The 12,889-nt window shown below is 54.3% G+C and overlaps 3 protein-coding genes across 3 annotated transcripts; 1 reads left to right on the forward strand and 2 right to left on the reverse strand.

Annotated features, from left to right (window-relative positions):
* Positions 1–51: 51 nt before the first annotated feature.
* Positions 52–3,606, reverse strand: NCS57_00391500 (HECT-type E3 ubiquitin transferase; the record flags this gene model as incomplete). The annotated part of the gene is made up of 3 exons (XM_053053892.1): positions 52–2,795; positions 2,847–3,046; positions 3,107–3,606. 3 exons carry the CDS (start codon positions 3,604–3,606, stop codon positions 52–54), a joined length of 3,444 nt encoding a protein of 1,147 aa, XP_052916052.1.
* A 2,291-nt stretch (positions 3,607–5,897) lies between these two features.
* Positions 5,898–8,219, forward strand: NCS57_00391600 (Polyadenylate-binding protein; the record flags this gene model as incomplete). The annotated part of the gene is made up of 2 exons (XM_053053893.1): positions 5,898–8,041; positions 8,093–8,219. The coding sequence occupies 2 exons, from the start codon at positions 5,898–5,900 to the stop codon at positions 8,217–8,219; spliced, it is 2,271 nt and encodes a 756-aa protein (XP_052916053.1).
* A 922-nt stretch (positions 8,220–9,141) lies between these two features.
* NCS57_00391700 (uncharacterized protein) lies at positions 9,142–11,427 on the reverse strand (the record flags this gene model as incomplete). Its single annotated transcript, XM_053053894.1, has 4 exons — positions 9,142–9,913; positions 9,970–10,417; positions 10,469–10,953; positions 11,006–11,427. 4 exons carry the CDS (start codon positions 11,425–11,427, stop codon positions 9,142–9,144), a joined length of 2,127 nt encoding a protein of 708 aa, XP_052916054.1.
* Between the last annotated feature and the right edge of the window lie 1,462 nt (positions 11,428–12,889).

The raw sequence follows: 12,889 nt of genomic DNA on the forward strand, positions 1-12,889 counted from the left end.
TCTGCCACTCCATAACTACCTATATCCCCTAAAGTAATCGCATCATGATAACTAACTGAGATCAAAACCAGCGCCCGATGTAACAGCATAAAGCAGCTTCTCCCGAAGCACCGCCTCGGTCTTGTATCTCGGCAGCTTCAGGAGGTTGACACACGTGCTCGTGCTCGGAAGTCTGTCCTCGTCTGTCCCGCCGTCGCGGATGCTGAACTTGGGATTCAGTTGTGAAAAGCCCAACAGCGGCGCTCGCGGCGTCGAGCTGACGTACTTGAGCACGCTGCGACGTTGTGAGTCTGTGAACCCGCGCATCACCTTCCAGAACAGCTTGATCGTGTCGTGCTCCTGACCATCATCACCAATCTCGTACAGACCGCTGTAGACAGTGTTGCGGCGGAGATCATCGATATCAATCTCGGACGAGTCACCGCCGACGAGGCGCTGCAACTCAGATTGGTTGAACATGGAGAGCCACGAAGGGCGGATGATGCCTCTAAGTCCACGGAGGAAAGCTGCTGTCTGCAGAGAGGGCTGCACCACCAGACGATGACGGGCAACGTACGAAATGTACAGTAGTCGGTTGTCGTTGGTAACATGTACCTGATCACCGTTGGCAATCAGCTTCTTGGTGATGGTCTTGACAGGTTGGCCTGGCTGAGAGACCTGGTCTTCGATGGTAAAGTCGATGCCCAGCTCCGAGATGTCTCCTGAGTAGTTCTTGAGACGCAACATTCCGTTGTACAGGTCCTCATCCATGTCTCGAAGGTCGTTTACGCTGCCCTTGTAGTTGTTCTCGTCGTTGGGGCCAGTCGATGCCCACTTGAGAAGAAAGAAGCCGGCAAAGGCCAAGTCGACCAGAATACCCTCGTACATGCACTTGCCCACAATTCTGCCCAGGAACTCGAACCGTCTCAGTTGACTTGTCACGAACTCTCTGAACTCGGGATCCTCCTCGGATAGCCCGCTCTCCCGCAACGACTCTCGGAGAACATCCATGGCGGTAGGGTCAGGGAACAATAGCCCCTTCTCGTTCGAGGCAAACATGCCGGCTCCTTCGTGGTTGCCAAAAGCCTCTGATGTGACGCTGATGAGAAACTCCTTGGTGACGCCACCTCCGTCTATGCCTGCCTCAGCGGTACCAAACTGGTCTACAAAGGTGATTTGTATCGGGTCTTTGAAACCCTCGCCAAGCTCGTAGAACTGCTTGTACGCATCTTCGAAGAGTCTCTTTCGTCGGATTTGGGCGTGATGCTTGTTGAACGGGTTGAAGTGGCGAGGCATATTGCCTTCCCGATGGCCTCGATCGAGCTGAATGAACTGACGGAATATCATGACTCGGGTTTCGAAGGGAACTACAAACGGCATGTGTTTGAGAATCTCCAGCTTAGGTCCCATCTCTGCCAACCGCCGCTCCCTCATGGCTCGGGTTTGCTGGGCTTTCAGTTGTTCGAGTCTTACACGCCGTGAAAGACTCTGGCCGCCGAATGTGGAAAAGACTCTGAGAGGGTCCTCCTCTTCCTCATCCTCGCTGTCTCCAGAGTCTTCCTCATTCTGTCGTTTCTCTTCTGCAATTACGGCGCTGATAAAGTCTTCCTTGTCAAGTTTGTCCGTCATGAGCCAATGGTTCGTTGGCAGGAATTGCTTTCTGGAGTCTCTCTCGTAAAGCATCTTCATCGCCACAGTGACGATGCTTCGCAGACTGTCCAAACCCAATCTTGCTGGGCCTTTTAGTGAAGAAAGTGCGGTGGCATTTTGCACTGGCGGAGAAATCGAGGCGCCCAAGTACGAGTTCACGCGAGACTTGGCAGCTGCTTCGAGTGCTTCTCGAGACTTGGAGAGTTCCTGGGCCTTGTAATGAAGGGTGAAGGCTGTGTTTTTGAGGAACATGGTAAGCAGCCTGACGTCTTCCAGTGACAAGCTGCAGGATCGAATTCGAGATGTCGATGAGTTGCTCTGCAAAAGCTGTGGATAGATCCCACTGAAGAAGTCTTCATCGTCGCTTAGTCGCAGGATAAAGATATAAAGCTCAAGGAACAAAAGAATAATCCGCCAATCCTGCTCCTCGGCCGAGCTGCTCGAGGCGCCTGATGTACTCGGCGTCACGCCCAAATACCTGCGTAGCACGTCGATAGGCTGTTCTGATCCTGTCATTAGTTTATTGAACACTGAAGTCTTCCTCATGATACCCCACAGAAACTTGACTGTTGGGACATCACCAGAGGGTGTAGGAATCTCCTCGAGAAATAGACGCATTCGAATATCGTCGCTGCTGGCTGGAAAGCATTGAAGCAAGGTTAATATGTAACCTGCCAAGAGGCTTACACCCTGAAATTCGTGATGTGAAGATCCTGCTAGGTTGACAGAAAAGTCCCGTAGTGTCTGCGAGATGCCATTGCTTTCCACCAAGGATGTCAACTTGGTCGCGATATACGGATCCAGAACGAGATGCTCATCCGCGGCGTCGTCGTCACTCGACCCTTCATTTGGTGACTTTGTTGACAATCGAACACTGATAGCGGAAGAAAGGGCAGCTAGCTGAGTGTACAGAGTTTCTAGAATTGCAGAGCCCGTGGTGTTATTGGTGCTGGATCGGCCCAAGTCGATGAAGTGAGCCAACTGCCAGAGGAGAGCATCCTCTGAATTTTGGGCATTAGACACAGAAGGCTGTCCTTCTATTATCGCTCTCGATAAATCGGGGAGAGAGATGTTCTTGGATAAGACAGCAATGTTGGTCTCGAAAAAGTACAGGTTGCTGCTCGTGAGGAAAGAAAAGGCGTATGCATGGTAGACTCTCGAAGCTCCTCCGAATGAGTTAGTATTGCATTCCTTCATGATAACCTGGTGCAACATACCACTTGCAGAATCAACTCCTAGTGGTGCAGATAGAGCTTGTAGCACAATATCTGGCCACTGGCCGGGCAGCTGTTGGGCCTGACACAATTTCGCGATCACCGTGTAGTATCTATCGACCGAGGGAAGAACCAGATTCGGTGAACTGGCTATTATTCGTATCGCGAGCTTGCCAAGAAGCTGTGCATCTTCAGATAACTGCCTGTACGACGTGATTAGCTGGCTTTCACATGATGCCAAGCCCCAGCTGCTGTGCACATACCCTGTCGAAACGGACGTATCGAGCGCCTCAACAAGAAGTCGAACAAGTCGTTCTAGGCGCGCTGGATGGGTTCTGGATGGGACAATCGCTTCAAGAGGGACAGATTCGGTATCACGTGCATAGCGGATTGCTCGTTGAATGTCGTCATCTCGTCGTGATGAGAAAACGAGGAGGAGTAGAGGAAAAGCCCGAGGAAGTCTGTCTTTGGGGCTGCCAGCAGCATCTGAGGCGTAGAGTTTATCAAATGCAGCTCGCTGAGATTCACGCAACGCTGCCCTTGTTCTGTGACCCCTCCAGACCCGCTGGATCTTTACGGCCGACTTGATCTTTTGGCGCTCAGCTTGTCGTTTCTCGCGTTCGGCCTGTGCGTTCGAGACTGTCTTGCTGGCGTTGGAGACGGCGGATGGGCTCCATGAAGTGTTGGCAAAGGGGTTGCCCGCGGAACCACTGAGGTTGACGTTTCGAGGACGTCTCGAATTGCCCGTGAACGTGGAAAACATGGCTGCGGCGAGCGGCACGAGGAGGGGGCGGGACGATGTTGAGTTTCGGTTGTAGAGGTATCAGAGTCAGTCGTACGAGCAAAACATGGTCAACCGTTGTCGTCGGGCGTATCGATACGATCGTGATGCTCCTTCTAGAAGATTCAGCTTCTAGGCTCAGTCAGCGACGGGTGCGTGCCGTCTTCGGCGTTTGGAGATGGCAGTGGGGAATTGGAGAGGTGAGGTCACCATCCTGGGGGCTAGCTCCCTGATAAGATAAGCAGAGCAGCCTAGAACCAGGGGCGGAACATGGACATTGCGCGGGCACCAACATGAGCAGCTGCGCAGAACGCAAATGCGGACGGGACAGGCCAGGAAACAGACCACCTGGTTGCGCCAACCAGGACGATTTTAAGTGCTGATTTAGCAAAAGCGATGTCCAAGTAGAATTTACTTGCCTTCTTTGGTTCCAAGCCATGCTCTGACAGGTGGTTGAGAGAGCGAGTGCGATAAGGCTCACCCATTGGTCAATGTCGCCCAACATCCATCCAGCATTGGATATTTTACTGTAACCAATTCACCGATATCCGTCCAAGTTTACAAAACGGTTAACGGCCTCGCTTTTGTTTTGTGATAAACCTCTCTAACCTCGTCCAATGCTTGGCTTTGGAGTCAACTGGAATGTAGCTATTCGACTGCTTATCCAGCAACAGTACGAAGTACGGATACGGATACTCGCTTGAAGGGTTAGAAAGCCCATGTCCTTTGTCATGCGACTCATGAACTGCCGATAACTCCTTGACTATCCCCTAGTTAATGCGCGAAACTGCGAGCAAAGCCATGATTGGCCTCGAACCGTGCCATTCAACACTGTAGCAAAGGATCGCCATCCCGAACAGTCGAGCACAGTTGTTGGGGAGCTTGAATTCTCCGACTGAAGCACCAAGTATCTTTGGCGGTGGACATAGCGGTGAAGATACCAAGCACCCATGGCGCTCTTCTAAGTGCCTTTGTCACATGCGACGTTGCTTTTTCTTTCGGGGCCCCAGCAGAGACGAGACAAGACAGACAGATGAGCCAAGAGGCTCCTTCTCTTTGTACAGTTGTCATCCCTTTGATGAGACACGGTGCAAGCACAACTGCAAATACGAGCGTCGCAATCGCAAACCCAACGTTTCCGTCGTCCTTGTTTTCCTCGCACCGTTCTGCCTGTTTGAGTCGAGGCGAGCCGACAAAAAACAGCATGGGCCCGTTTATTAGCTTCAATGCAGCATGGCGTGGTCGCTGAGAGGTGTGCTTGACAGAAAATTTCAACGTCGGTTTGCCCTCTCCCACCGGAGGCGCCGCATGTACCTTGGCCACTGGCGAGATGGTGCGTGTAGGGCACGTGCCCCCGCCTCCTAACGCCAAATCACGTCGCCGCTAGGCGAAAAGTGTTAGTGATGGCCCGCCTCACTACCACGCCGTTTATCAGGATCAGCGGGTAAATACCGCTACCACCCTTCTGGCAGGTGCGAGTCTCGAAGGTTGGCACCCAGAGAGGGGAGACAGGCGGCGTTGGGTGGCAGGTTCACTCCACCAATCCTCCCCCTCCACCCACCTTCCTCCAACCGCACCGCGCTTCACAGCAAGGCCAAATTAGTACGTACATATTACCTTAGCCTTAGGTTTTGGCAGTGCGGCGTGCGACGGCGGTAGGTACGAACAAAAAAATATCCATCACCACCGACGAAATTTCTCCCTCTTCCCTCCTCAACCGCAACACCAACCTTATCAAACTCAACCCCCAAAACCCATAAAGTCGAGTCAGTCCAGAGGTACGGTCTTCGTACTAGTTCTCTGTTTCTGCTCACTTCATTTCCACCCGGAAAAAAAACACAAAAAAAAACTTGAAAAAACCCCCAAAAAACACAACCCACCACCAAACCCACCCCTCATCTCCCTCTCACTCTCTCTCTGTCTCTTGCGACACCGCCCGAGTGACTCTCCTCCCCGACGACATCATCCCTTTGAGTTGGCCTCTCCCTGCTGCTCAAATCCTCAGACATTTGTCGCGGTCGCATCGCTTTGTTCGTTGCCCCGTCCCTTTGTTCGCTTACGTCGAGTACCACGCGAACTTGACCCGCTGTCGGCTCTTTAAACAGGTGCGTTTGGACCCTCATTCCCCTCCCCCTCCTGCTCGTCAACTTTTTCTTCATTTTTTTTCCTGTTCCCCTCTCTACTCCATTCGCTCCTCTCTTTGGCGCTTCACCTGTCGCTGACTCTGCTGCGCATTGCAGGTTCATACCAAACCTTAGATCCCGACTTCAACAATGGCCTCCAACGCTGCTCCCGGCGCTGTTGATCAGCTTGCCAACGACCTCAGCAACACCTCCCTCAACGGCAGCGGTGATGCCAAGGCCCCTGCCATCGACACTGCTGTCGCTGGCGCCGCCGACGATGCTGCCGCTCCTACTCCCAGCTCGGCTGCTCCCCACCCCCAGAACTCGGCCTCTCTGTACGTCGGCGAGCTCGACCCCGCCGTCACCGAGGCCATGCTCTTCGAGCTCTTCTCTCAGATCGGTGCTGTCGCCTCCATCCGTGTCTGCCGTGATGCCGTCACCCGCCGCTCTCTCGGCTATGCCTACGTCAACTACAACTCGACTGCCGACGGCGAGAAGGCTCTCGAGGAGCTCAACTACACCATCATCAAGGGCCGACCCTGCCGAATCATGTGGTCTCAGCGTGACCCTGCTCTGCGCAAGACTGGCCAGGGTAACGTGTTCATCAAGAACCTCGATGTCGCTATTGACAACAAGGCTCTTCACGACACCTTTGCTGCCTTTGGCAACATTCTGAGCTGCAAGGTCGCCCAGGACGAGAACGGTAACTCCAAGGGCTACGGTTTCGTTCACTACGAGACCGATGAGGCTGCTGCTCAGGCTATCAAGCACGTCAACGGTATGCTCCTCAACGAGAAGAAGGTCTATGTCGGCCACCACATCCCCAAGAAGGACCGCCAGAGCAAGTTCGAGGAGATGAAGGCCAACTTCACCAACGTCTACGTCAAGAACATCAGCCCGGAGGCCACCGAGGATGACTTCCGACAGCTGTTCGAGAAGTACGGTGACGTCACTTCCTCTTCTCTGGCCCGTGATCAGGAGGGCAAGAGCCGCGGTTTCGGCTTCGTCAACTTCACCACCCACGAGAGCGCCGCCAAGGCTGTTGATGAGCTCAACGGCAAGGACTTCCGTGGCCAGGACCTGTACGTTGGCCGCGCCCAGAAGAAGCACGAGCGCGAGGAGGAGCTGCGCAAGTCTTATGAGGCTGCTCGCCTGGAGAAGGCCAACAAGTACCAGGGTGTCAACCTGTACATCAAGAACCTCGATGATGATGTCGACGACGATAAGCTCCGTCAGATGTTCTCCGAGTTCGGCCCCATCACCTCGGCCAAGGTGATGCGCGACACTCCTGTCGAGAACGAGGAGGAGAAGCCCGCCGAGGAGAAGAAGGAGGAGCAGGAGGACAAGGACAAGGAGAACAAGAAGGAGGAGACCAAGGAGGGCGAGGAGGGCGCTGAGAAGAAGACTGAGAAGAAGTCTGACAAGAAGCTCGGTAAGAGCAAGGGCTTCGGTTTCGTCTGCTTCAGCAACCCCGACGATGCCACCAAGGCTGTCGCCGAGATGAACCAGCGCATGGTCAGCAACAAGCCCCTCTACGTCGCCCTGGCCCAGCGCAAGGATGTTCGCAAGAGCCAGCTTGAGGCTAGTATCCAGGCTCGCAACCAGCTTCGCATGCAGCAGGCCGCCGCCGCCGCCGGCATGCCCCAGCAGTACATGCAGCCCCCTGTCTACTTTGCTCCTGGCCAACAGCCCGGATTCATCCCCCAGGGTGGCCGCGGCATGCCCTTCCCCCAGCCCGGCATGGGAATGCCCGGTGTCCAGGGCGGCCGTCCCGGTCAGTTCCCCGGCTACCCTCAGCAGGGCGGTCGCGGAGGTGTTCCTCAGCAGATCCCCCCCAACATGTACGGCATGCCCGGCCAGTTCCCCCCTCAGTACGGTCAACCTGGTACTCCTCAGTTCATGGCTGCCATGCAGCAGGCTCAGCAGGCCGCTCTCTCTGGTGGTCGCGGTGCTCCTCAGGGTGGCCGTGGTGGCCCTCAGGGTATGCCTGGTGCTCCTCCCATGGGCGGTGCCATGCCTGGCTTCCCTCCCAACAACCGCCAGCAGGGTGCTGGTCGTGGTGGACCCAACGCTGGCCGCAACGGAAACGGCCCCCAGGCTCAGGCTGGCCGTGGTGCCGAGGGCGCCAACCCCGCCAGCGTGCTCCAGCAGCAGCTTCAGGCCGCTCAACCTGCTCAGCAGAAGCAGATTCTGGGTGAGCTGATCTTCCCCAAGATCCAGGCCATCAACTCCGAACTCGCTGGCAAGATCACTGGTATGCTCCTGGAGATGGACAACTCGGAGCTTGTCAACCTGTAAGTCAAGCCATTCTTGAGATTTTTACACACGTTACTAACAGATGATAGTATTGAGGATGACGCTTCGCTGAAGGCCAAGGTCGACGAGGCTCTCGCCGTCTACGACGAGTATGTCAAGGCCCAGGGCGGCGCCGAGGGTGGTGAGGCTAAGAAGGAGGAGGAGACCAAGGCTTAAGCCTGGACCTACCTACCTTCTCACCAACGCCTCTGGCTTCTTATCATTTCCTTTGTCATGGTTATCTGACTGGGCAACCCCCTCAACTGGAACGACGTATGCCTGGACGAGGCAATTTATGAACGATCAGGCAACAAACAACATGCTTTACGACCTTGTGTTACCCAATTTGAGGGGGCGCATTATGTACAGATAGACTTGGTTGCTATTTCTTCTCAGGAAGGGAAACTCAAAAGTTTGGGGACTCTGAGGTGGCTGGCTCTCGAGGCGAACTGCTGATTACTTGCTTGCTCATGGCATGGCACGGCAAAGGCGGCGGCGCTCTGTCGGGAGAACCCACCAGGACGGCGTTGACGGTTTTCTGACACTCTGCCTGTTGACCTATACCCCCCACCGATGGTGCTCGTTTGCAGGCATGATCAACGCAGAGGTTTTATGCGGATAGGGTTTCTAATGAAAGAAATGTCTTGTTACTCTTTGAGGATGTGAATATGATGTGACTGTGTGAGTTGAGAGGTTGACCAGCTGTCCTCTGAGTATATTTTGGATCGACAAGTGATGACAAGCAACGATGGACATGTTTACGAGTTCATGTTGCTGATGTGTAAGGTATGGTAGATAACTGCTTAACTAAAATGTATTCATAGATAGACTAGGGCTATTCCTGAATGTGTAAACACCCATGTACATGCATGCAAACACCAAGGAGAATGTGTACCTACCTACTCCAATAGTGCAACCAAACGCCTATTCCAGTGTGAACATGAAACTGTTTCATTTCCAACCGACCTCGCTTGACCAGCAGTAAGCAAATGACCTTGTCCTGCCTGCCTGACCGGTGGTGACCCTATCCTGATTGCATGCAATAAACCAATTCGCCAACCAATGTTGTTGTACTCCAATCCACACAATGCACCGCACCTTACAAGGTATTTACCACGACTGTATCAGGCCTTTCTTCAATCATGTACTTCTTGCCAGGAACGCTGCCAAAGAGCGTCTCCATGACCTTGCCCTTCTGCTGCTTCCTGACCTCGCCTAGGTACTCACTCACGTCGCTTAGGCCTTGGATCTGGTCCTCGAGCGTGAGGGTGGTCGAGTTGACGCCGCGGACGAGAGGAGACACGAGCTTGCTGCGGAGGGTCTCGAGGGAGGCCTTGAGGGTCAGGAGTTTGCCGTTGTGCTCGACGAGGATGCCCTTGTTGCGAACCGTCTTCTCGCGTACGTTGCGCAACAGCTGGCGATTCTGTTCAAATTTGCGGAGCTCGGCAGCGCGAGTGCCCAGAAGGCGTGTCCACAGGCTGGAGAGCATGTCGGCGTGGAGCTCCTCCTGGGCTGACGACTCGCGTACGACGGTGCGGGCAAGGTTAAGGAAGTGAAAGTCGACGGCCTCGAATAGGGCGAAGAGGGTCACGCTATGTTGCAGTTCGGCCTGAATCGAGTCCTCGAGAACGGCGATGAACTCGGTGAAGAGGAGCTGTACCATGCGTTGCTCTCGTTGCGGGTTGGAGAGGCCGAAGACGTGGGTAGTGAGGCGGCCGAGTGGTGTTGGTGATCCAGCAGCGTCTTCGAGGACGCGGGCTTGGGAGAGGATGTTGTGGATGTTGTCGTAGGCGGAGGAGAGAGTTGAAGGGGAGGGAGACGAGTTGAGGCGGTTGAGGTGCATCTTTGCCCAGTCCATAACGTTGAGGATGCTAACAAGGGGTGAGATTGTGGTGTTGAGGGCTTGTACATGTTTGCAACAACTTACCCATCGATATCACCATCGACTCTAGCGAAAAACTTGGTCATTTCAATGGCCAACGTCTTCATGGTCTCACTGAGAGCATCCAGGTCAGACACAATGCTGTTGGCATCGCGCATGTCGCTTGTGCGCACGCTCTCGCCAAGATCCCAGACAGCAACACTCGTGGCTTGTAGATCATGAACCTGGGATACGGCGTGCTCTGAGTAGTAGATTAGAGGCTCAAAGGAGCGGGCGAGCCCTGCAACTTTGACGAGATCGCCTACAGGCCGCGGTGAGGCGGGCTGGAGCAGAGACTTGAAAAGGGAGAGAGAGAAGAAGGCGACGAGGACAGTGGTGAAGGTGGTGGACCATGTCCGTGTCAAGGTCTTGTAGCGATCACGGATGAAGTTGATGGCAGCCTCGATAGGCTCAGTGCGGTGTTGTACTTCAGCGCGGACGGCGAAGCGAATGTCTATTCCATGTCAGAGAAGTGGTGAGAGCTGAGGCTGCCATGCCCACTCACAATTATCTGGCGGTGAGTGTTGTAGAGCCAGCTCCCTTGCGGGAGTTGCCCTATCTTCGACCTTGATCTGAATCGTCCTATCCTCGTGCCTCTCGGGACTTGGGCTCCGGCCCTTGTCCGGGCTCTGACTTCCCTTGGGCAACTTTGTCCTGATGGCCCTCTCCAGGACCATCTCGTCCTCGCTATCATCGTCGAACTCTGGAGAACTTTCTCTCAAAGTACTCAGACCGCCACGTTGCATACCAGCAGCGAGAAAATCATGAGGTCCCCTCCAGAAGCCGCTACTCCGGTCTCCGTTGCCGAGTCTCCGCCACGCTGGAGGTGAGTATCCACCGGCGGACGCGACCTCCGAATCCTCGAGGTCCTCTTCCGTCGCCGCCTCGCTGCGGAGGACTGAGTGGCGGGGCGACAGTGTGCTTGCTGGGAGATCGAAGTCCCGTAGTGATGCGTCGAGATTTTCTAGGTGATCCGTCATGGCTGCTGCGCTTGGGCGAGTCGTCGTCGCGGGGACGGCGTGACTCACGGCGACGGTGGTACTCTATCTCCTGAATCTGTTTCTGCCGTTGCTTCTCCAGAAGGAGGTCCTGCTCTCGTTGCAGCTGGAGCTGCTGCTGAAGCTGGTGACGGCGCTGGGCGAGGACTATATCCTGGCCAGAGATGACAAGCTGCTGCTGGTCCTCGAGCACAAGCTGGCTCCTCGCAAAGGGGGGTTCCGGTAGAGGCTTCTCGCCTCCGACTGTCTGCAGAGTATTGCTCGGAGGCTCGGCAAACAGAGGCTGAACCAGCGACGACAACGACGGCAAGGGTATGCCAAGGTTGGGGAAGCGAAAGGCGACGAGGCGGGGGATGTAGATGACGGCACAGATGAGGAGCAGAAAGACGGTGATGAAGTATGTGCTAGGGGCGATGGTGATGCTGACGAGCGAGACGTTGTTGTTTACCGTCAGGAATGGAGTCATGGAGATGATGGAAGGGTTGATTGATTTGAATGTGTGCTCAGAAGTGATGCTCCTCTTTCTCAGGCAAGATCAACGTCTTGATCAAGTAGACTCTTGTGCTTTTGGAGTTGATTGACTGATTTTGGGGTAATAGTTGAAGAGGTAGAGAACAAATAGAGGCTTAGAAAGAAGGTTGGCAACTATGCAATGCAAGGTTGGACGGATGATGGGACGGAATGGATTGGATGGACGTCTGTTGCTGGGCTAGAGTAGAGAGGTAGGCTGGGCGCGGGCAGGGCTTGCATAGACATGTAAGATTACAATGCGATGCGAAGCCCGCTCGAGTACCTAAGTCGGTAGGTCGGGGAAGTAGGTCAAGCAAGGCAGATGCAAGTAGAGACCCGTCAACTCGACCGGCAGCTCAAGATGGAAAAAGAGGAGGGAGGGAAAGATCGAGAAAGGAAAGAGGAGGGAAGAAGATGAAACATACCAAGGCAAGGAAGGCAAGGGAAATGCTCACTCATTCATCGCCCGGCTTTTCTCAACAGCCGATAAACCTCCTCCCGTCCCTCCCTCCTTCCCTAGCAGCAACAATAACAGCAGCACGCACTTGCCCACGAAATCAAAGAGGTTGGGGTCCTTGCTACCACTGCGTCACAGCCAATCATGCCCCGCCAACCGTGCAGAACGAGACCGTTTCAGCGACCCCGCGCTAAACCCATTTCAGAGGGGACCACTTTACGCGACACGTCTTTTGAGTGGGAGTGGCCTGACGCGCAAGGCATCTCTTGGTCACATGAGCTGCATTTGTTTACAGTTCGTTGTCATGGAAGATGAGGGGAGGGGTTCCGTAAAGGCGGGGGGGCTGTGATGTGTGTGATTCACCACGGGAAATGGTCATGGTGAATACCGCGATGGACGCGCGAAGATTCCACGAAAAGTATGCGCTTTTTATATTTTTAGGCAGCACCCGCCGCGAACCGTGTCTCTCGTTATTGTTTTTTGTTGTTCTCTTGTCGTGCTCTTATCGACCGTTGATACGCTGGCGTCGCCTCCCAAGCGGTGGCGGGGCATGTCTGGGATTGGCTGTCTTGCCCCTCCGTGGGAAAAGGTGGGGCTCTCCCGGGCCCGAGCCGGCTCGCCCCGTCCCAGCATTCATTCATTCATCCAAACATCAGTGCATTCTGCAACAGATAACAATGATTGTAAAAAGTTATAAAATATCGTGATTTCTTTCTGTAGTCGATTTAGCCTGGGGCTTCGGCTTTGATACATTGAATCGCTACATGATTATCATTTTGCGCTCGGCTTTTCAAACAGCCAAATGTGACTCCCACCTCCTTCATCCAAGACATCCCCATTCCATCTCATGCTTGCCACACCCTCCATCCTCTCCCCCAAATGCATATACAAAAAACGACAAGCAACATGATATCCAGAAAATCAAGTCGTCTAAAATAGGTAGGCAAACAACACCCCCAAC

Source organism: Fusarium keratoplasticum, chromosome 3, assembly GCF_025433545.1.
Source record: "Fusarium keratoplasticum isolate Fu6.1 chromosome 3, whole genome shotgun sequence".
NCBI classification, from domain to species: Eukaryota; Fungi; Ascomycota; class Sordariomycetes; order Hypocreales; family Nectriaceae; genus Fusarium; species Fusarium keratoplasticum.